This window comes from Gopherus flavomarginatus, chromosome 14 (genome assembly GCF_025201925.1).
Source record: "Gopherus flavomarginatus isolate rGopFla2 chromosome 14, rGopFla2.mat.asm, whole genome shotgun sequence".
Taxonomy (NCBI): domain Eukaryota; kingdom Metazoa; phylum Chordata; order Testudines; family Testudinidae; genus Gopherus; species Gopherus flavomarginatus.
Genome location: NC_066630.1, coordinates 21284322 through 21308566, shown reverse-complemented (window position 1 = coordinate 21308566; position 24245 = coordinate 21284322). Strand labels below are relative to the sequence as shown.

Sequence of the window (24245 nt, the reverse complement as noted above, 5' to 3'; positions counted from 1 at the left end):
TTTCAGGATGAATCTGCTCTAGAGTGCGGTGTTTGGGAAGCCCTTTTCAGAAAATGCATTCTTTTTCTGTTGAATATATTCCTTCCTTCTTCACCAGGGCCAGGCCGGCTCTAGGCACCAGCAAACCAAGCATGTGCTTGGGGCAGCAGACTTTCAAGGGCGGCATTCTGGCCGCCTTTTTTTATTTTTTTTGGCTTCCGGTGACAAAAGCCTAGAGCCGGCCCTGGCAGCAGCAGCACATCGTGTGTGGGGGGTGCCCTGGGGCTGCCGAAGTTCACGCTGCAGGAGAGCAGTGTCGCACCTTGTGGCTGGGCCAGGCAGGCTCTGAGCAGGGGACACTCAGACTGGGTGCCGCCCTATGGGGCACATGGAGCTGCCTGCAGGTGCCGCAGGGTGTGTGCCCCCCAGCGCCACAGCGGGGGCTGGGCGAAGTGGCCCAAGCCACCCAGGGACTGCGGCAGGGTGGCCAGAAGTAGCAGCAGGGCCATAGAAGGACTCTCCTGGGCTCTGCTTCCTCTGAGGCTACCCTGCCCTGGCTCCTCAGCCCCTTGCTGGGGCAGTCCCCTGGCTCTGCCCTCCTGGATCCCGGCCGGTCCTAGAGGCGGGAGCCCTGGCTGGAGGGACCCTTGGCTGAGGCGTGGCCCAGGAGCCCTGCTGTTTACCCTGACCCTGTCAGCGCCGGACTGGCTGGAGGTGAGGGGGGAGCAGGCAGTCAACACTGGTTGGGGGGAGCCCAGGGCTAGGGCAGCACAGGGTGCAGGGGAGGGGGAAGAGAGAGCCCAAGGCTGGGGTTGGGGGCAGCCAAAAAATTTTTTTGCTTGGAGCGGCAAAAAACCTAGAGCTGGCCCTGTTCTTCTCACTTGATTAGTAAAAGGATAACCTGAGCTTTGCCAGCTTTTATAACAACCTTGAACTCCACAGTCCGCTTTCAGCTCTCGAAAGCTCTTAATAGAAATAGTAACTATTTCCTACTGATACAACCTATAATTGCAATGTTTGCTATTTCAGTAGGACCTCCTTAAAACAAATGTATTGGATTTTCATATCAGTTTACCAAGAACAGAAAGAATTACTACCACTTTCTGAAGTCTGTGCAGGTTAATCTCAGACCTACAATTCCTATAAAAACCCTTTTATTTTTAATAAGTTCTGTAGTTTTTACATAATTCTATAAATTCTTAAAAGTGTAGATAAAGCAAGGGTTCGCGCATTATATTATAGTGCTCAGTTTACCCATTAGCTCAGCAGTAATTAACTTGTTGAAGCTTAGAGCTTCAGAAATAAATGAGATTATTTGTTCAAAATGCCATCAGGTCTGCTTGGAAGACATTTAAATTATATAATGTAAATCAGTTTGACCTCTAAGTCCTTGTCATTATTTAGTGACATTTCTTAGAGAATAAATTGTTTGCAGGTTGGGCAGCCTGGTACAGAGTTTGGCAGAAAGCTATAAAAACAAATTATCCTTTCATTTTATATGTCATTTGTTCAGACATTTGTAAAAATTGCTTCATTTTTCTGTAATAGAGAAGTGCCATTCAGTGGTTTGAAGCGTGTTAATTGCTTTAGATACAGACCACAACTGTTAGTGGGTGAATCAGGTAGAAGTATTAGTGAAAGATGCATACGTGAAATGTTGCAAGTCTTGCTGTACCTTTAACATACTGGCTACGTGTGTCATGTCCCTCTCTTATGGCTAATCCGTAGGACCAAATCCTGCTACTTATGATCTGATGAAGGAATTACTCTCTCTATCTCAAATGGTGGAGTCCTATGCTTTGTTTCTGGTTCAGGGTTCAGTTGCTGCTACAGCTAGTTGTGCGGACCATTATATATGCATACTGCTACATTCCAAAAGAAAGTAGTTTCTTTTTGATGGAACATTTATTCATGACACTTGTAGCTTTGAATATTTTAAGTGCAAATAAAATATTAAAGCAAGATTAAAGACTAATAACTTCAAATAAAACCACAGAAACCACAGAAAAATCATTTATAAACCACAGAAAAATCATTTTTCAGTTAAGTTAAACTGGCATGTTAAAAATTATCATCTGTGCCCCTTTTGAATGAGATTAACATGGAACTGCAAAAAGTTTTAGGAAGGGTTTATGATAAATATTAATTCATTTTTAAGCAGTATCTTCTGGCGGGCTCTAGCAAAATGTAATGCTCTCCTCTTAACCTTCTCAAACTTTATCATGTCTCCATGAAAAAAAGACTGATAATTTACAACCAACATTTAATAAGGCCTCTAACATACACCTTTAGATATTGGCAGGTACATGCACTGGTATGTGAAGAAAGCATATTTCTGTATCAAGTTACCCAACAATTACTTGATTGTTAGGTTGCGGTTGTGTGTGTGTCTCTGGCTGTGGGTATTTATGCTTCAAATTCCCTCCTAATTCCATTTTAGTTTGTGCTCCTTTTTATTGTCCTAATCTCACTGTATAATCTGCCTTGGTTATGACGCCTACAAGACACTGGACGAATGCTACACAGCTGGTATACTGTAACCATTTTTTATTACACTAATCATAAGTCTCACTGCTACCTTGTGCTCTGCCTTATTTGTTTGTTGTATCCACCTTTTGTGTCATCGTATATTTAGACAGAAATTTCTGGGTCAAGGACCATCTCTTCATTGTGTAGATTCAAAATGAACACAAGGATAGTTACGATGAATGACAAAATTCTTGCATTCTGATTGATCCATGCTGTCAAACAGATTGGATCAGTATCAGTGGAGAGCAGTCATTTGGTTAGGAGTGAAAGATTAGAATTGCAACATCTTTTCTGATAAGCTACTTTAAACACATGACAAGTAGATGCCTACAAATATTCGCAGGCTGTGTAAGCTAGCAAATAACATTATAAATTGAAATTAGTAGGCTTTACCCAAAAAGACTAGCTCTAAGCAACTATTTGCATATCTCAAATAATTTAGGATGTTCAGGCCCAGATTTTCAGAAAGCCTCTTTAATTGTGTCCGTAAAATTTGCAAGCACATCCATTTCTAGTTTCCAGAACTGACATTTATGCATGCAGTTTACCCATTTAGTAAACAGATTTATTTATGAGGGCCTAGTCTTTAGGGGATTCATTGCAAATCTTTTCCATCATATTCAGTGACTTCAAGAATCAATCACATTTTCTAGAACATTTTACTACTGGAGATGAAAGAGATTGGGGGATGGGGGAAAACAGTTCTCCTGATCTCTAACTGTGCTGATGCAAAGGGCTACCTCAAAGATTTCCTCAATGTTCTGAACATTTGTTTAGGTCAAACACTCCTAAGAAAGCAGTGATTGCTGGGAGCATGCAGCTATTAGCAGGAGTCAAACTGTGCACTGGAAGGATCTTAACTAATCACCCACATTATGAAGACAAGAGTCTAAGGGAGAGAACAAAACAAGTAAGAACATTCTGATCTTACTTTTCTAATTCCTGTTACTATAAGGTGGGTCTATCCCACAAAAGCATGTACGCCTGAATGGAGCACTGAGACAGAAATAATTTTGTTCACTGCTTCTAGTTTGTTTCCTGGTGCAGTTCAAAGTATTGGTGTAATCTCTGAAGCTTTTAATGGTTTGTGAGTCTGCTAATTTAGGGCCAGATTCTGATATTCTTACTGAGAGACTCAGCACCAAACTTTCAGCCCATGGGGAAAGAGAGCTTAAATGGCTTTCAGCCATGCTTGCACCCTCCTATGTAATTTAGGCTGCCTTATGGACAGCAATATGACCCAGAATATACTTTATCCTATATGCTACAGTCCCATCTCCTCAGAGGGACAGCCACCAGCTGCATTGGGGAAATTCTCCCCTAGCTGGATCCAGAGCTTTCAGAACCCTTATATGTCACCCTGGCGCTTTACCTGGCATAAGAGGAGTAGCAGTGAGAATCTCACCTGTTGAATAGTACCCTAGAATATATATTTGTGTAGTCCCACTGATTTCAGTATACATGTGGCATAAGTGCTACTAAACTTGAGTAAAAGCATCAGAATCTGTCCCTCAGAGATCACTTTCCTTCCTTGTGTGATGACATGGCAGTTGGTCATCCAAAGCTATGGAGCTAAAAGCCATCTGGTTTAATTATGAAGAGGCATTTTCAGTGGAGCAGTCTTGATTCTGTAGCCTGTTCCCTTTCCTTTATTGCAGCAGAGCTGATCTGTTGACCTTTAGTGCATGTCCCAAAGATTGTTTTCTCACAGTGTGTTCAGGACGGTAACTTTAGCTAAAGTGGCTCGGGTCTCCTTTGTGGAACAGAGCCAGGTGAAAAAAAGTGTACAGTTTTATAAATACTTGTACATCAATTCAAGGTCTGATATGGTTTAATCCACTAAAATGAATAATATAGCAATAATGCTTAAAGAGAGGGGACACTTTCTGGCTGTTAATGATAAGAGACTGAGGCAAAATTTCATTTTCCCCATTAACGTGTCATGATGTTGGGAAAAGAGCACTAGACTACAGCACTTTCAGCAGCGCTTGTGGTGGTGGCACTCCAAGCCAGTGGGAGAGAGCTCTCCCATCAGCTTAACTCCTGCCTCTGTGAGAGGCAGTACACAGGGCTGTCTACACTGGCGCTTAGGTCGGTATAATATATGTTGCTCAGAGGTGTGGATTATCCACATCCCTGAGCAATGTAAATTATATGGAAGTAACCTATAGTGTACACAGCCTTACTCTTTTTTTTTTTTTTTTTTTGCAGGGAGGGGGGCTTGCACAGAATTCAGAGGTGAAATCCTAGCCCCACTGAAGTCAATGACATTGGCTTTGACTTCAGTGGGCCCAGATTTCACCCTCTCTCTAATTCTTGTTGCTGTTCTTCACATTTTTTCTTGAAGAAACAAAACATAAATGTGCTGTATAGCCTGTAGTAAACATAGGCATTGGTGAGAACTACAGAATATATCTTGAAACATTAAAAAGTGAAATATAAAAGTAGAGAATTTTTAAATGTTTCAATCTATTACAATAAAAATGACAGAACACTGATAGGTACCAGACTGACACTCCTTTCTACCATTAAAGACCTACAAATAAATAACCAACAAACACACAAGCCAAAAACAACCCTACCCCAAGCGGAGTTCTGACCCCACCAGGGAGAACTGCAAGAAACTCCATGAAGTCTGTTAGGGACTTGGCTATTGCTGTTGATTTTACATGGAAAGCATTCAGGTGCTATGTTGGGTGAAAGGGTAAATCCTTTACATAGATAGAATGACTATATTTCTAATGCATTTTGAAAGCCATATGAGAGATCTCTGGCTATATAGTAACCAAAGACAATGATATTTGCCTTATACTTGGAAGGTAATTGAGTCACGTCTTGAAGATTGTATTTTTAAAGACAAACATCTCATCTTTCTCTGGTTCAAGATGAAAAAAACAAATATACAGTGATAAGTCTGTTTTGCTCTTACAACTTCATTTTTCTGTTTTTGTAGGTTTATCAGGTATATGCAAAAAGATCTCCTGAAGATGTCTACAGCATACTGAGATCCTTTGGAACAAACTATGTAATTTTAGAGGACAGCATATGTTATGAAAGACGGCATAGCAGAGGCTGTCGGTTACGAGACCTGCTCGATATAGCTAATGGTCATGTAAGTGAAGTACAAGGTTTTAGAAGGAAAAATGTATTTTGTTTAATTTCCTCTAGGAGAAAAGTAATTAGTGTTTGAGTCTGAAGCTGCTGCTATATCTTTTCCATTTTGTAATGAGGGTGGGAACTAAGGCCCAATGGAGCCATTTTTCATTTAGAAGTTCAGCCTAAAAGGAGTCTAGCTGCTTTAACTAATAGTAGTAGGGGGAAAATCCCTACCTGCTGGACCTCAGGTGAGCACGACACATGCATAGTGTTCCCTGTATATAATCTTCCAGAGCCTGGGAGGGTGGAGGCATGGTCTCCAACAGAGAGAGAGGTTGGGTAACGGTGTAAGAAATATGGCTGTGTTCAGGGAGTTCTCACCCCTTACTAGGAGTTGGCTCCACAGGGTGAAGGCCCTAAACAAACTGCACAAATGCAAGCAAAATTGCATAGACTCTGTGCCACAGACAAACCAGGGCTAGAACTTAGCCTTTTAACAATAGTGCAGTGGTGCTATTGTAACACCTAACATTTTAATTTGGTCCTTTCTTCCCACTTGGTTCACATTGGCCCTTTGAGCATATTCCTGTTTTTCTAATGCCTAGAGTTCCTTGTTATGACAAATGATTGAGTAGTGGTTAAGTGTGTTTTATAAAGCTGTTCACTTTCTTACAGGTCATGGATGGTCTAGGAGAGAATGAACCTGATCTGAAAGCTTCACTGTATCCTCGCTTCTGTGAGGAAATTAAAAAAAACTTGTCTTCTTATTCTATGTACTTCACTAGAGCGTTCCAGAACAAAACATTCCATGTTTACAAGCTTGCTAAACATAAATAGTGTATTTTCCCAACAGTGGTTTTAAATTCAGTGTGTTATTGCTAGGACCACAGTGGGAAATGCTGAAGAAGTTTACAAAATGTTACTTTTTTAGGCATTTTACATTAAGTGTTTCTTGTTTAATTAATGTGATTCTTCAGGTAGTTTTAGACAGTTTAATTTTTATAACATTCTTGACATTGATAGGGAATTTTCCATTTTTAGCTGACTGAAAAACGTGCAGAATAGGCAGTCTGCGTCAACGCTGCAGAATGACTAATTTATACAATTCTGCTCAGGGTTTTGAATATTTTACTGTACCATGAACGTGATAGAAGTAAGTTGAGTCTAGGCCTTGTTACTTCATAACTAAATATGTGTTAGCTGTGGTCTTTGAAGATATTAAAACACTAAAAATTTTGGTTTCAATCCTAGAAGCTCATCCTTGCAGGCAAACGTTTCTGCCCATGCAGAGCCTGTTTTGTCTTCAATGGGACACTCCTGGACCCTTAGGCCCACATAGTTTGGATCTGATGGCAGGATCGAAGCCTTTGATAGTGAAAACACATTGGAGACTAGAGTAACCTCCATGTTGTCAAACACTTTAATTATTCAGATGTGTGCTGTTGCTTGTTTTTATGCTGTTTTAACACCATGATAGATCTTAGTGTATTTCTTTTGAGACTTTAAGGTTGGAGCATGTTTGATACATGTAGCACTTTGGTATCCTCTACTAAAGGCAATTTAAAATGCTCAGAACAAGTATAACAAATGAAATACAAAATCCTTCATGATCCTTATAATACTCCTCCTTTGCTGTATTCTGCTTTCCCTCTGTTAATGCCACATAGAACCAAGAGTAGAAGATCAAAGTTGAACACTGCAATGGAGATGAGGAGAGCATATTGCCCTAAAAATGGCAGTGAAATTGTATGCTCACAATGGAGTTCTTTGCTTTAGGGTATTTGAAGTCCCCATAAAATATTTTAAAACAAAACACTGTCACTGTTTCCCTCCTTCTCATCCTTAGTCAGTCATTTATTTTGGACTGATTTTGAAGATGATGTTCTATCTTTAAACTTTTGTAAACTTTGTTTTGTTTGTAGTCTTTATATTTTTTCCAGGCTAGAATTGTGTGAATTCTATGGAGTTTTTAAATACCATGTATAAAAGAAGTCACTGTTACAGTACTTCAGTGCTAACTTATTGTTTTTATACTAATTAGAAACTAGGTCTGCTTGAAAGCCTAACAGCACTCTCTCACTTTAACTAGGCACCTGCTCTCCTTATTTGTTTGTTGTGAAAAGCAGAACAGGTAATAATCAAGTGCCTCTAGGTCAGTGCTGAATTAACATTAAACATGTATAGGAATATATGTGGCCTGCTCAGATAATTCATTTATGATAATTACTGTTGCAGTTAATTTCTAATGATGGGAAACTTAAAAGTGCTACTGATAGCATACTCCACATTTAATCTAATCAAGATGTGTAATGAAATTAACTTTCACAACTGAGCTGTATTTCAATTCCAAATTATTTAAATATTTTCCATTTGTAGTTGTACTAAGTTAAATTACTGCAGGGATAGAGATGGTTATGTCACATGCTCAAACAATTTTATATTCAGTAAATACTCATTAAGCAGCATTCAACATCTTTCTGAACTTTCACGCTAACACAAAAGGAAAGTGTACTTTAATCAAACTGTATTTAAATCAAACATTGATGGTAGCTAGGTTGTCAAACCAGGCAACTGAAACGCCTAAATAATTTCTGTCCTGTATTCCTGAATGAGGTTGAAGACCACTGCAGTTTAACATAATACAATAATAAAACCTTTTAATCAGTATTAAAACTTTAAGCCTGTAATGATGCATACCTGTTCTTGCTGACAGTATTGGTCAGTAAATTCCTCAATGAGTGCCTTACAATAAATTGAAAACAAGCACATGTAAGGTATAGTATGTTTAGACTATGTTGTCTTATTTTAAAATGCAGTGTGGTCTTCTTTTAAGATGCAGTTACTTTGCTCTAATTATATTTAAATATTCCAACATACATCAGTCTTTTGATTTTGAGAGTCTTGCTGATAGGTATAGTACTATTGAGAGTAAAAAATTGTGACTAACATTAATTATTTTAAATAGATTGACATTTGTTATAATGTGAATATAGATTGTGTTTAATGTTGCCAAAACAGAGCTGAAGCCTTTTGCAGAAACTATATGAAGTGCCAAAAAAAGAAAAATTTACAAGGTAGAGCCCAAGATAGCTTTGTTCTTTGCAGATTATAAGAAACATACTTATTATTATCACATCATCAGCATAGGGCAGTATTGTTTTTAGAATACAAATTCCCCAAAGGCATCATAAGCATTTGAAGTGTTAGCTGCAAAATATTTAGTTCCTGAAGTCAGCAGTTGTTAAGGTCTAAATGGTTTGAAAGGTGTGTGTCATTTTAAACATTCAAACTTTTCTAGGCCCTGAAAGAATTAATTCTAGATGGAAAGGTATATTTAAATAGCTAAGTGATACTCTGTTTGTGCTATCTCCTTAGAACAGAAAGAAAGGGAAAGCCAGGAGAAAATACAATAGGAGCAAAACACTTACCGGCTGGAAGGAAAGGAGATACAACTAGCAGCACTATAGGTAACCATTTTAATACTACAGCTTACTGCCCTTCCCAAAGTTAAAGGACTAATTACTAGAGGAGAGCATGCTGGGAAAGGGTGATCCCAAACTGGACAGTTCATTGGTGACCAGGCAGCTAACAGACAACACTCCAGTAGTGGTTGATGGTAGGAAAATACGCTAAATTTCCTATTCTCTGGGAGCCAGGATTAGGGTGCAAGAATGCCTAAGGCTTTCCTATCTCAAGTCTGGTGTTTTATGTATTTGTAATAATTATGTCCTCCTTTTTTGGTGGTTTGCTGTGATATATATTCATGCATTAAAATATGGATTCCTTTTTGACAACAACCTCTGCCTCTGATTGAAATTCATCACCCCAGTACATCTTCACAATACCAAATGGCTATCATGGCATTTCTCATTATTTGTGCTAAATCAGATGCACCTCCATTTGCTAGAAATACTGTTGTGCATTTAGGGAAATCTGTAGATTACTAACTGAGTGACTTCTTGAATATATTGCATACTGTTTGTGACCATAGTAAGGACATTTGAACAGACAGAGTTTTTGCCATAATGCATCATTTGTAAGTGCAGAGAAATCTTTAGATCACAGAGCTGAAACATCATCAGATAAGATAATTTTTTAGGTGAGAAAAGCCGTTGGGGTTCAGAAGTACATTGCACTTTCTGATTTGAATATTCTGTTGGTGAGATCTCCTATATAATTTTTATATTATGTTGTACTGGGATGTTATGAATATTGTATACTTAATAAAGTTGTGTCCTTTTAAAATCTTATCAGAGAGCCACTTTGTTTTTATGGTGAGGTGGGAATGGCAGCAGCTTTGGAACCTGCCCTTTGTTCAAGTCTCTTATGTTCTTTCATGTAAGCTAGGTCTCAGTGAGAAAAGTTTTGACCTTCTCTTAAGCTTGTTACATGAGATGTGGAGTTAATATTTTTTTTAATCACCTTTATAGTTTGACAGCATATGAGTCATTTTATTGAATTTCCAACTTAATGATTTAGCAGTAGTGATTTTTCCCATCCCCAGTGCACTTAGCTGACGTGAGGTCAGTAGGCTGTCTTAAGAAGTTACACTGACAGTGGTAAATATAATTTGCTTTGACCCAGAGGGATCAGCTGCTGTGGGGGTTTTTTGTTTTTTTTTTTTTGTTTGGTTAATTTCTTAAATTTGAGTAATTTTATGTTGTAGAAAGACGCATGTATTCTTTAGGGAGGAACAACAGAGAATAATTGCATATAGCATTAGCAAAGAGTCCTGTGGCACCTTATAGACTAACAGACATTTTGGAGCATGAGCTTTCGTGGGTGAATACCCACTTCATCAGTTGCAACTGACCAAGTGGGTATTCGCCCACAAAAGCTCATGCTCCAAAACGTCTGTTAGGCTATAAGGTGCCACAGGACTCTTTGCTGCTTTTACAGATCCAGACTAACATGGCTACCTCTCTGATACTTGCATATAGCAGGTGCCTTATTTGAATGTACAGGACCTCTAAGATAGGCATGATTTTAAAAATACAGAAATAAGTTCTGTTGTAGGAATAGGTTGTGAAGACATGAACAGGAATGCAGCAGAGTGATGTCCTGTTCCCAGTTTTGCTTTCGGTGCTTGACTAAAAAAAGCTTGCATGAATGGTGCGAGAGGCCTTTTGCTAGTAGAGTGAATTAAGTGCAAATCAGAGATTCAATGAGACTATGGACTTTAATTAATAGAATTTAATTATTACATGTAATATGTATACATTGAATTTTCTAGACTAGGTTAAGTAGCCCTTTTCCAGTGCCTTTTCTTAATCAGGACCCTCCTCTCTCTAGTTCTTTATCAACAGTTATCAGTAGATTTTGCAAACCACTCATGCAGACTCCATCAAGAGATATAATGCCAAACTGTCTACTGTTTTACTAATCAGTGCAGTGCTCATAGTTCTCCTAACCCTACTCCATGTGCTCAGAGTGCAAATGCCAGTCTTGCCTCTCTTTTGAATTCCGTGGTCTGGTCTAGTGTTACAAAGCTAATGGCAGTCGGCTTTGCAATAACTTGGCTACATGTTATACTTGGAATGTCATTTTAAAAGAAAAACTATGAAGATTAATTTTTCTGACAGGCAGACAGATTAAATACTAATATCCACAAGATTATTTAAATTTTGGACATATACAAATATTTTAAAGGAAATAAAATGTTCTTACTACATGTTAGAGCCTGTAAAGAACTTGGAAGGAGATTAGTAAAAGTACCAGATTACTGAAAATCCAACTACCTAGGGACCCACTGATTTTTTGATTTTTTTTTCTCCTTTCTCGTTGCAGGGCTTTTTGCAGTCAAGCCAGCTGTCCCTGTTCATGAGAGATGTCAGTGCCTCTCTATGATAAGCTTTTTTTGTTACGAAATAGAGACATATTTGTGTGTAGGAAAGGGGAACAAACTAAGAGACATAATTTCAGGGACTGCATGGTAATTAGAACAGCAGCATACTAATTAAAGCAGATGAATTATTAGCAACTCTAGAAGTAGGAAAGGTGGATTTTTAAATTAGGGAATGACATCTGCAAACAATTATATCTTATTACGGCTATTAAGGGTATTTATGTTAATGATTTTCATACTATCTGACCTTTGTATTATTCTACATGCACTCTAGGTGCTGAGACTGTGTGTTATAATATGAGAGAGAGAAGAAATTGCAACTGAAGCTTCATTTGAAGGGTGGTAAGCAAGGAAAATTTGCCAGTCAGCTTCTTACAGTGTGCATGTTCACGCGTGCTTGAATAACAATTTTCAGAAACAAATCAATGTATTGTAAGGGGAAAAAACATTTATACCAAACTCTGTTCTTAGTGTGTATGGATCAAGTTGGGAGCAGGCTAACCAAGGCCACACTTATTGCAATTGTTATCTATATTTAAGCTCATACAATAGGCCTTTGTATGCATCACCCCTAAAGTGTGTTTATTGCTACCTTGTGCCTCATTTTTGCTCATCAAGCCAAAACTAGTTTCAGCTAGAAAGGGTAAATAATATTGACCAGCATGATGAATATGCTCAATATTACAAGCACTATCCTAAAGTAACTGTACTGATAACAGTGGGAGTTTTGTCTTTGAGAAGTGTAGGATCAAGGTTCATTTGATGGATAATAATCTAGGACTGGGTCCAAGCAGCTAACCCAACAGAATATATATAACTAGGACATATCAGATATAGAATATTTATTATTAATACAATGCCTTCAGTGAGCATGGCACTTTACAGGCAAATAAAATAACATAGTCCTTGCCCCAGGGAGCTTACAGGCTAAATTAGATTGAAAACACAACCAAAATGACAGCATATCATAGTGATGGAGGAAAGGAATTTGGGAGCACAGAGTGTGGTAAACACTGGGAGGGTATTTATTGCTCTTGGAGGGCAGTAAGATTTTAGTGAATATCTACCTCCATTTGTACAGTCTGTGACTGTTACAGTAATAGAATACATAGAACCCAACATACTCAACTTGTTTACAATTGCAATATATTTATTTAATCTAACATTTTTCACACAGTTTTCTGAAACAGTTAAGTAAAACATTTTAATCAGTAAAATTATATTTGGACTAAGTACGCTCTGAAAATGAAAAACATCAAGAGTGAGTAAAGTATTCGTAGTTTATCTTTTCCAGATGAAAGGGCTGCATCACTGGAAAATGTAATCCATTAGTTGGTTTCTAGGCACAAAATTCTCCAAGTGTCACAAATGCACAGTATGTCTGTGTGAGGGCAAGATATTGCATGTGCACTTCTGATTTAAACTGAGAAATATGTGCAAATCAATATCGCCTGACAGATCTGTATTGACCCATATTCAGGTGGAGCATGGTGATTTTGGTTTAGAGGTGGTTTTGGTGGGGTTTTTTTGGTGTCTTGCAGAAAGAGCCCGGAATAATGTTTGGTGCCCAAAAACTGATGCACCTGTTTCAAGAGAATAGCAAAAAATGTTCTCTACTGTAATACAACACAGACATTCTGTACAGTGTCACCCAAGCTAGATGTATCTCCCTCTGTCATATACACAAAAGAAATGTGGAGGTGAAGTTCCTTGCTCCTAGGTGATGAATGTGAATTTGGAGGAAGGCCGTTGCTAGCTCTCCAGACTGCACTATTTGGAATTTCATCACTCTGATGGTCCAGATATGAGGTCTCATTTTTGCCCTAAATATTAGATACTTTCAAATTCATTTCAACAGTTTAACAAAGGGATTTCACAGTAAATATCACTCCTAAGTGGGAGCAGAGAGCCTGAGTTATTTTTCTCTACTTTTTCATAAAGGCAAGTGTGTCCCAGAACACACTCTATAAACATTGGATAAAATTTTTAAAAGTCACTCCAGCCCACTCTTTTAAAGGTAAAGGTATTTAGACACCCAACTCCCATTGATTTCAGCAGACTGAGGTGCCCAAATACCTTTAAAAATCTGGGCCATAGGCACTGAGGAACCCAAATCTTATTGCAAGTCAATGGGATTTAAGCTCATAAAGGCCAGATTTTCAAATGTCTTTAGGCACCTGCCCAAGTGACTTTTAAAAATGGCATTCCATAAAATTTTCAGAAGTGCCTAACTGACTTAGAAGTCAAAGTTCCATTGACTTCCCAGGAGATGTAGATTCCTAAGCCCCAAAATCACTTTTGAAAATGCACGTTGGACTCCTAATTAATTTAAGTGCTTCTGAAAATTTTACTTAGTGCTTTCAAGGTGCTTCAAGACCTTTCTGACATTAATGCCCATATCTTAGTTAATTTCTTCCCCTTCCCACTGTCATTTCTCCATGTCCAGCTTCTTAATTTCTCATCTCTTCTTGCTTTCCCCATACCATCATGTCTCATTGTTTTATACTTTATGTACAGAAAAAAAGTATGCAGCACTCAAACTTTATTCACTTTCTTAATGTCAAAGAAACAAAATATATTCCCAGCTGTGCTATTGCTGAAGTTAAGTTAAACTTTAGGTTTACATTCGTATCAGTTTATAAATCCTAATGCAGACATAAGAAAGAAGATTGAAATGTATTGTACAGAGCAGTGTCAGTTTCCAATGTTAATTGTTTAGCCAGAAATCCCATTCAGCATGCTAGCTAGTCAAAAGGCTTGATCAGTTTGCAACATATCATAAAGCCATCTCTTTTGATGGAAGGGTTCCACCTACTATGATTGCCATGATGGGTTTTTTTCCCCTGTAGATGATTATGATTTTCTTGGAAGCACTGTCAGATTCTGAGTGCTGCATTATTATTTGCTGAGATAGGTTGTCAGCCAGCAGTTTGTTTTTCTGGTATTCTGCTACGCATCGTTTTTAGAAAATTAGCCTCGATTCAAAAAACTTTGGGACACCAGTGGGTGTAGGAGATTCATTTTAGGTATAGCTGCCTTCAGTCAGCGGGGCTTTCAAAGAAGAGTACTTATTTCCACTATTAAGAAATAAAATATTAACCTGGAAACACAAGGAAAGTTTTTCTTCTAACTGAAAGCATATTTTTCCTTCTCTGAAAGAGTTTGCCTCTCTAAACCCCCAGACAAGGGCAAAATGCAGCTCTTGCTCACACCCATGCTTCCACATTCTAGTCAGTGAGGTTGCATAGACACAAACAAGTTCAGGATATGGTTTGACTGTTCAAAGTTGCAAGTTTATCAACATGTGTTCAAAGAGCTCAAACTGGAACAGTGGAGCCAAAGCCTGAAACTGGTGATGTTTAAAGTCCAAATCTGGCTCCACGCTTGGCAGTTTGAGTACATTTCGGTAAGATGGAGTTTTAACAGAACAGTGGATCAGCAGCCCCAAGTTTGGGGAAAAAGGATCTAGATTCAAACTACGTAACTCAGGTTTGTCCCTAATTTTGGTTCTTGGGTATTACACAAAGAAAATCAGCTTCTTTTGTAAGCTTTAAGTGGGTTCTGGCATTTATCACCAAAATTCCTAAATAGTTAGGTCTTTTTTTTTTTTTTTTTTTTTTTTTTTTTTTTTTTTTTTTAAAGACTACTAAATGAAAGGTTCGGCTATAAGCAACTGACTTCATGCTTTGGGCTCAGGTTCAGCCTCTTTCTTTGTACCATGGCACAATGGAATGTCACTAAGTTATAACCAAAGGTAAGACCCAATTCTATCATCAGCTAGACCCAGGCAACACAGTTGGAGTGTGGGCTACTATGTTTAAGTGCCCGTTTTGTTTAAGTGAAGTTAATTCAGAGGACAAGATTGTATGTGGTACAATTTACATTTAAGGCCAGGAGAAGAACAAAGGACACACTTTCCAGACAAAAGTCTGCCAGAGTGTCATGTGAATGCAATATGTCTAGCCCTGGCTTCTCTTTGCATGCTAGCAGTTACCGTGCTAGAACACAAAGACTGCATCATATGGAAGCCCTTTCTTATTAATATTAGTATAGGAGATGTTTACTTTTCAGCAACATACACCAATTACTACCTTTTTAAAAGGTGTTCCAAGTTCATTTATTTTTTCAGTTTAGTTGCTGGACAAACAGGGAAAAGGCCAAGAGTTTTAATTCCTAGTTTATTTTGGAAGTTAGCTTCTAGGTACCAACAAAGGCTCTTTAGTGGGCATTTGGACTGCATCCCCCAACCATCAAAATGAAGAGGAATAAAATCCTGTGGAATAAAATATATCAAAGGTGCAATTGCATGAAAAACTGAATAGCCCTTCATGCTTGCTTTCAGAATTTCAAGCATAGTAAACATAGGAATCTACATGTCCTCTGTCTTTTTGTGTGAATACAGTTCACTTAATTTGTCAAACTTTGGTCCCCACTCTTTCAAGTCATCATACACAGTCTCTTCATCCAGTCCAGAGGAATCTAGGGAACTAAGACTACTGGCTACTGAGCCCTCTCCCTCTGTGTAATATACCTGTAGGGAATCATGGGGCAAGGCCTGGGGCTGCTGATCAGCATCCCTAACAACATCTGACAGATAACGACTGAAGTCTTCACTGGTAAAGGAGGAGCTCCTAGTTGCAGATACTTTTAGCTGATCCTTTGGGCTAGGTGCCACATTGCCGCTCAAGGGACAGTTCAGCTCCGATGGTTTCCCTTTCTTCTTGTAGAGAGAAAGAGAATAGGCTGGGCTAGTCTGAAGAGACATCTGGAGTTCTGCCATGTTGTAAGCATCCTGGAGTGAGAAATCATCCCTGTTAAATGAACATTCACTGTAGCCCCCAACTTTTTATGCTTTAATGGACTAACCATATTGTTGTCCTGGAAAGAAAACATTTGTAAATAGTCTTAGATTTTGATCTGACCACCACACTAGAGCATGAAGACAATCCAGAGTGCACTTTACTGGCCCATTAATTTAACTGCAGTGCCTATGGAAGAGCTATAGGAATGCCAAAGACCACTTTACAGGTGTCCAATGAGCAAATACAGCTTTCCCTTAATGCTGTTGTAATAGAGACATTTAGGTTTACCTTCATTGCATTTTTTAATGTATTTTTTCCTCTAGTATTGAGCAAGGTAAAATCTTTATGGTTTTGCTTCAGATTTGTTTCTGCTTCCTCCTTTTTTGCCACTACTGCCAACAGTGCTGAATCATAGGCAGCCTGTTCAAACTGAAGTTTAATTTCCTATTAGTAGCTAAAGAAAGATGATTAAAATGCTTCCAGTTTGTTTTCTGATTCAGATTTGGCTGTTGCTTGGCCTTTCATCAAACACTGCGGAACCCAGTCCCAAGGCTGGGAGTGAGAAGTGGCTCTGTACCTTTCAAGGAAAGGTGTTGCATCCATGGTTGGAGGGCATGGGGCTGAACCCATGATTGAGCCACTTCCCACGTAGATTTCTGTTAAATTTATTTGGACTTTGGTGCTAGTTAGCTCCCTTGGAAGTGAGAGGAACATGTGGGTCAGGTGGCTGGCAATAGGGTAAAGAATCTTTTGTTTCTAAAGCCGAGCATCATTGTAGTGGTTGAAATGCAACCACTATCTGACAGTTATTTCAAGTGTCAGTCCAGTTCCCAGTGCACAACTGTCTACATCACTAAAACAACCAGTACAATAGACACTAATTGGTGGCAGCCTTGATGCAAGTTTCAGAAAATAGACAAAGCAGAGATTATCTGGGTTATCTTTTCAGTCCAAGAGGTGGTCTTTCTAGGCACATTGACAGGCCCTAAGGGGAGTGATATGTTTGAAGTGCCTGTGCTACACAGAACCTCGTATGTGGCTAAATAATAATTCTTTAAATGTCTGTTTTCATCTGGAGCTAGAGAAAATCAGTCAGAGCTGTCAACGTGAACATTCCAAAATACTACCTTTACATCAGTGAAATTGTGCTAAAATAAAAGATTATCCTAATCTCAGGGCTTGTATACATTAGCACTTGTCAGTATAATTTATGTCGCTCAGGGGTATGAATAAGCCACCCCCTTGTGTGACATAAGTTACATTGACCTAAGCGCCAGTGTGGACATCGCTATGTCAGTGGGAGAGCTTCTCCCACCACCATAGCGACCGCCTTTTGCGGAGGTGGTTTTATGATGCCAACGGGAGAGCTTGCTTCCCATCAGCACAGAGTATCTTCACCCGATGCGCTGCAGCAGTGCAGCTGCATTGGTGCAGTTGCGCTGCTGTAGTACTTCTCATGTAGACTAACCCTTAGTGTGTCTGCCACGTTTCAGTGAGGGAGATACAGTTGTAAAAAGTAAGAGCACAAGCCTGCACCTAAGAAATCCTGTGTTTGTGCATGCAAGGTCTGCAGGATTGGACTCCAAGACTTTAATGTAACACAGAATAACTGCCTTATTTCCATTCCAGAGCAGTTGCTGTATTTTGATGATGGGTGATGTGCTATCTAGATGGCATGTTCATGTTTCCCTTTAGGATGAAAGGTACTAAATAAGTATAAACTATCAATAATTTCTGTATGTCCCCATGGTGAATTTCTTACTCAGGCAAAATTCTCAAAATGGATAGCTGCTTTTTTGGCCCTTCCCAAATTAGGTGGGACTGTGCCTGAGTAGAGTTAAGAATCAGGCCTTCAGTGAATTTGGTCATATTAAAATCATGTTTTCATTTTTTTCTGTTTCTTAAAATGAAACGATAGATACCATTTCTTCTAATTATACACATAATTATCAGGCAATTTACAATCCCAAAGATCATCCTCGCCCCTTGCTTCCCAGTCATTGTTAACACAGCTCAGCCCCAAACAATGTTAAGTATTTTACCCAGCAGTGCACTTTTTTCTGTAAAATCCTTATTTCTCTAAAATCCTTATTCCCTCCATTACATGTATAGAAATTCAGCAAGGATACCCATTTGTTTCTCCAGTCTTGCCCTCAAGCTAACAAATGTGAAATTTATACATGGTCTCTTTACTGTGCATACACTCTTATGTTAATTTGTTAAGATAACTTTGGACTGCACCCATTTAATTCCTATGAAGTTGTGGGTGCTCAGTTTGAAATTCTGCATCAAGAATTAGGCACCCAAAATCAGTGGCCATTTATGAAGATTTTGGACAAGCTTTCCACTGTTTAAAAAAGTAGATTAATTTGGAAATGGCCTACAGTAAACAAGATCTCAGGGAGGCCAACATTATTTCCTCTGTGTGCTTCCACACTTTAAGATTACCTTTGATTGGGGGTCATTTGGTTGTTAGTGTACTTGATTTTGCTGTTTTATGAAAAGAACATGCTTTAATTCTTCTCAGGGAAACTCTTAAGACCTGTCATACAAACACTATTTCCTCGATATATGAACCCTGTGTGGCAAATGTGCAAGTGTAGCACAGGAGATAATCTTATTAAAACTAACAGGATCAGTGAACATAATTCCATATGCCACTTGAAAAATATCCCCCTAGGCATTTAAAATGCATTTACAGTAATTCATCAAAAATTTAAGGACATTTTACAAGTGAAAGATTATTTTGCAGCTGGCTCTCATAAATGTTTAATATAAATGTTAATATATAAAAACTCCTTGCTTATTTATTTGGAAGTTTAATATTCAGATTTTAAAACTTTGTTCTGTAGCACTCATGGCATGCCAACCACAAACTCAGAAATACTGTTGCACCTTATACTGGATAAAATGAAGTGTTTTAAAAGAGGCAATAGTCTCTTACTTTTTCTGACATAAACATTAATTTTTCAAAAAATTACCTGTTTTTTAAAAGATTAACAAATCTGTAATTATCAGTTACATTTCTTCTGGATAGCAATATAAGCAAAAAAACTGGCAATCCATGTGCAGGACAAACAAATGTGAGAATAACCTGTTTGGTGTGGCATGTTGTATATTAAAAGTGCAATAAGAGTTTTATACTCTGGTATTTGCTTCTCTTCCCAAGAGAGAAGGGAACAGAAAGGGCCCTGGTATTTTATTCCAAGAGCTAAAAAGCTTTAGCTAAAACAAGGATAGTACCAGCATCCTTTAATGAATAAAAACTGAGGGACTTTAAGGTGTAATAAGTCATGTTCTAATAACACACATAATGTGGTAAGAAGTGTCATCAAAAGAGTGGGTCCATAAGGAAGATTTCATGTTAAAGTTTTCTAAAACCTTATCGCTACAGCAGTAATTGCTACTGACAACAGCAGAGCCTCCAGAGCATGAAGCCAGAAAAGGATCATCCATAAATTCTTTAACTGCTAAACTCATCCTGGCTACAAGCATTTATAATCACTCATATAGGTACTTCTGCTTTAAGGCAAATTAAAATTTTATAGACCTTTATGTATCCATTTGTAAAAAAACATGCAACCTTACAAATAAGTTGATCAGTTGCTTGTGGTAATGTAACCAGCAGCACCAAGGCTAAGGGTAAAGCAAAACTGACTCTCCTGTATTTCATTAGAGTGGAGAACCATTAGCCCACTTGTATCATATTCATTTAATGGAATGATCCTTACTTGATCTTGCTCCCCACCCCCTTCTTCATTATAGTTGAGGATATTTTCTCTGATGTCCTCCAAGTCATCATGATAGGCAGAGACATGGTAAACTCCTCCATTCAAACCTTTGTGACTTTTCCAGCGAGTCCACAGGAAAGCACCACTGAACAGAACTGTGCACACATGGGAGTGAAGCAGAGAGTAATCATTCAGAAACAAAGCAGAGAATAACCATTTTTTTTCCCTTCAAATACTGCAGTGTGGTAGAGACAGTAACTATTACTGGATATTGCAATGCCAGAAGGAAGTCAGAACTGAAATGGGTAGAACGGCTTCAGTCTTCATACTAAGTTCCTGAGTCTGCTCTCACATCACTGTAAACCAGAAAAAACTTCATTTAAATCAGAGGCCCAGATCCTCAAAGGCATTCATTTAGATGCCTAACTCCCACTGATTCCAATCCAAGTTAGATGCCTAAGAACCTTCAAGGATTTGGGCCAAAGTAGGTACATTGATTTAAAGCCAGTATAAAGAGAGAGGATTCAGGCCCTTTAAAAGGCAAGTCCATAAAATCATCTGCAGCTGTAGACGTCAGCTGTCCTTTTGCTTTGAGCATTACTTCCATTAACGATAAATGTAGTTACAAGCGATATCAAAGGGAGAAGGAGAGGCCTTGAGGGCTTTCTTTATTACAAAGTTAGTAACAACTGAAGAACTGAATTACATGCAGAAATGGTTATTTGAGACCAAAATATCTGTTTACTGTACTGACTTGGACAGATTTGATGCTTAACAGAAAATGGATACAAAGATGTAGCACAAAAACTGATGCAGATGAGTTCTGAAGAACAGATACAATTCTGTGAACAAGAACAGAAATGAAGCATAAGACGACATTAGACAAAGGGAAGAGGATTATGTATCACATGCTTTATTAGAAAAAATAATTCAGGCACATTTTTATGCCTTAACATCTGCAAATTTAAATAATTTTTAAAAATGTGTTTAGTTGCAATTTACATGCTGAAAATTGTTAAACTACTACATTGAAGATGTTTGTTAACATTATGTAAATACAAACTTGTATACAATGTGTTACCATCCCCACTGTAAAACTACATCATAAAATCCTCTCAATGCCCAGTCCTGATCCCATTGGAGTCAATGGCAAAACTCCACAGCAATTTCAGTAAGAACAGGATGGGGCCTTTACTGTATAAAATTTAAAATGTATTTGCTGTGAGAGTGAGCATTTTTATAAATTGGTCATAAGTTTTATTTTGAGATTTCTCTGTTTAAATTTCATTCTGCAGTTTACCAGAATGTGATATAGATATATATAGATCTCATCATATGCAACAATCCTTTGCCAATTTTTTTAATGAAATCTGATTTTGAGATACTCAAGTATAACAAAAATTCTTATAAAAAACCAGGAACTTCTGATTTATTTACATTGTGATAACTTACAGTTGGCCAGATATTAAAAATAAACATGCTCCTAGCCTGGATCCAGAGGTCAAAGTCTGCTCTCGGTAACAATTTATTTCTCATGGGCTGAAATACCCGTTCCATGACTAGCTGTATTTTAAATAATGACTTTCTCCTAGCAATCTTTTTCCTAGCTTTTGACTGAATTTGCAGCTACTTGTACATGCTGAACAGTTTCTTCGCAATGAAATATCACAAAATCAGTGAACTGCAAGGGCTTTCCTCAGCTGAATTACTGCCAATTAACAATGTAACTTTTGTGGAGGGGGGGATGAAAAGTGACAGTGGATGGAATAGAGAGAAGGACACTGAAGGCAGAGTCCAGGCTCCACAAGGAAGCAAATTCTTCACAGAAAGACAACATGATCAGTGTCAACGGAGAATGGATAAATTAAATCACCAAAGGTAGTATAAGACGTAGTTGCCATAACTACCTAAAAGTGCCAAAAAGCAAATGCAGATGGCGAACATGGAACTGAAGCTCAAGCCTGCATCCTTGTGAAAGATTGCCAGTGTGATTTCACAGTAACGGCCAGTATAGCCATCAGAGCAATGACATCGGAACTTGGTTGGAGACAGGGAGATACACGTGCCAAAGTTACAGGGTCTTTTAGCACATTCAGTATAGACACAGTGCCTGCCTGTGGCATTCTCTGTGATCAGGTGTCCCGGAGGGCAACTGGAAAGACAAAAAGCAGAGTAAAACAACAAAAATCCTTGATAACAGCAGACATGAAAGAGAGCACTGAAAACCCTACACCAACCTTGGGACACATGCTGTATATCTGAATACAGTCTTCTGAGTTATCTTATGCCAAGGTGGCTTTACTGTAGCTCCTACTCTTGCAGTGCTTACCCACACAGATAGTCTCAGTGAAGTCAGGGAAGGGGCTAAAGAGTTCTTCTCTTCAGTGAAACAAGACAAAAATAATGAGGCTCACTCCTCCAGACACATACTCTCGTGAATGAACTTGGGGATGCCAGTAGTCCTACTGGCTCCAGTGAGACTACCTCCTTGAGCAAGTGTTTTATCAAGTGCAGGATTTTCAGGTCTATCCAAATGCCATAAGACGACATTAGCCTCTCCTGTGTTTTCCCAAGTTCAGTGAATCTCCAAGCCTCTAGAGATTTAAAGCATTTGTGACAAAAAACACCTCTACAATTCTCCTTCTCAGAACAGTGCTAATACAGGAGTACACTACGGCGTTGTCTTTACTGCAGAATTAACTCCAGTTATAACTTAAGTGTTGAGTCCCATCTACAGAAAAAAAAAAACATTACTTGAGAGTGGTGGTGCTTTTAACTTGTCAGCTGGCATATCAGGGGGTACAGGCTACAGCTCCAGTTAGCACAGCTCATCAACCGCTAACAATCACTCTGCTGTTTCACAGCATGACTACTCTCATTCCAGCTAGGCTAACTCAAGAGGTGTTAACTCGGTGGAGATAACATGAGTTAATTTTGCAGTGGAGCCAGCCTTAGAATGAAGAATGAGCTGATGTTTCCCTCTATAAACCATACTTTTTAGGAACACTCTGGCTCTTCGAAACTGCATCCAGCTGTACCTTGTCATATAGACTGTCAGCCTAAACACAATATTTTCATGTTTCCAGTTTTCTCCTGGTTATAAAATACACTTTTGAGCTAGGTTCAGATGTCTTGTTTGTTTCTTTCTTTGTTTTAAGATATTAAATTCGTCAGGAGTTAACTCTGAATATGGATTAAGCTCTTTTAGGTTTTGCAGGAAAATACATTCTGAAGGTGACTATCTTGATTTGAAAAACAGGTTTTTTGTTTGTTTTTTTTTAAAGTCACTTCAAGCATTATCCCAATTTTGATTATCCTGTAATAATGAATGTTCACTGTAGCACTCCTGCTTGAACTTAGTATGACAAGATACAGCATTCACTATATAGATCATATCCTCCTATTTATGCCTAACATGTTATGCTGTTTAAAGGGCATCCGACACACAAAAACAATGTTTATATCCAGGCTATCTGCAAAGCTGCTCAATTTAGAAATTTAGTAGCACAGTCATTCCATATTACTTCCTAATTTCAGTTTTCAGAAAGTGGGTCAAATTGTTCTGTATTTGCAATACTCCTTGAGCAGCTTTAATAGAGCAGAAAGCCAAATGCTCAGCTGGTGTTAATCTGCTTACCTTAATTACAGTCAATGGAGATACACCATTTTATACCAGTTGAGGATCTGGTTGAAAGGGACTGTACTCTGATTTACATCAGTAAACTGCTGAAGCTAATGAGGTTGCAGAGGCATAAATAAGGGTAGAATTTGGCCCTGTACTTCACTATAGTTTAACTGGATGATGCCATACAGAGGACTTCCCAGTAGCAAGATTCAACTTAAACAGTTTTTAGCATCCAGCCCTCCCACGTTGCCCTGGCATTTTCTGTGCTCTTGCTTTCCCCAATTACCTGCATTCATGCATCATCCACAAGTCAATACAAAGTAACGGCTGGCCACAGGGGTTGTTCCTACAAGCCTCTGAAGAGCAGCCTTCTTTCACTCCTTGGGAACTTAATACTGACACCAGTTCCTTAGTGTGAGTATCCAGAGGCAGCCTGTAGTTATTAAATCTGACATCCTTCATACACCCTAAGGCAAAAAACAAAAGGGAGTTGGGTTTTGAAAGCTGTTCAACAAGAAAAACTATTTGAAACAGCTGTCAGTACTAGCAGACTGAGCATATGGTATATTTAGAGATGGGCTGAAGCCACAAAGTTATTTCCCCAAACTTTAGTGGCGTTTGATCCAGGCTTTTGATCC

General features: G+C 38.5%; 2 protein-coding genes across 3 annotated transcripts in view; one reads left to right on the top strand and one right to left on the bottom strand.

Moving 5' to 3' along the window:
- The window catches only part of DPY19L3 (dpy-19 like C-mannosyltransferase 3), a 46088-nt gene extending 39117 nt beyond the window's left edge, over positions 1-6971 (top strand). For both annotated transcript variants that reach the window (XM_050923073.1, XM_050923074.1), the window contains 3 exons: positions 3286-3418; positions 5462-5620; positions 6280-6971. In XM_050923073.1, coding sequence (XP_050779030.1) covers positions 3286-3418; positions 5462-5620; positions 6280-6441 — 454 coding nt within the window. In that variant the 3' untranslated portion in view covers positions 6442-6971. The remainder of the gene's footprint in view (positions 1-3285; positions 3419-5461; positions 5621-6279) is intronic.
- An 8069-nt stretch (positions 6972-15040) lies between these two features.
- Positions 15041-24245, bottom strand: part of LOC127034315 (neural-cadherin-like) — a 90102-nt gene continuing 80897 nt past the window's right edge. The window contains exons 29-32 of the mRNA XM_050923030.1: positions 23894-24074; positions 21890-22134; positions 19983-20137; positions 15041-16241 (exon numbers count right to left, since the gene is read on the bottom strand). Coding sequence (XP_050778987.1) covers positions 15819-16241; positions 19983-20137; positions 21890-22134; positions 23894-24074 — 1004 coding nt within the window. The 3' untranslated portion in view covers positions 15041-15818. The remainder of the gene's footprint in view (positions 16242-19982; positions 20138-21889; positions 22135-23893; positions 24075-24245) is intronic.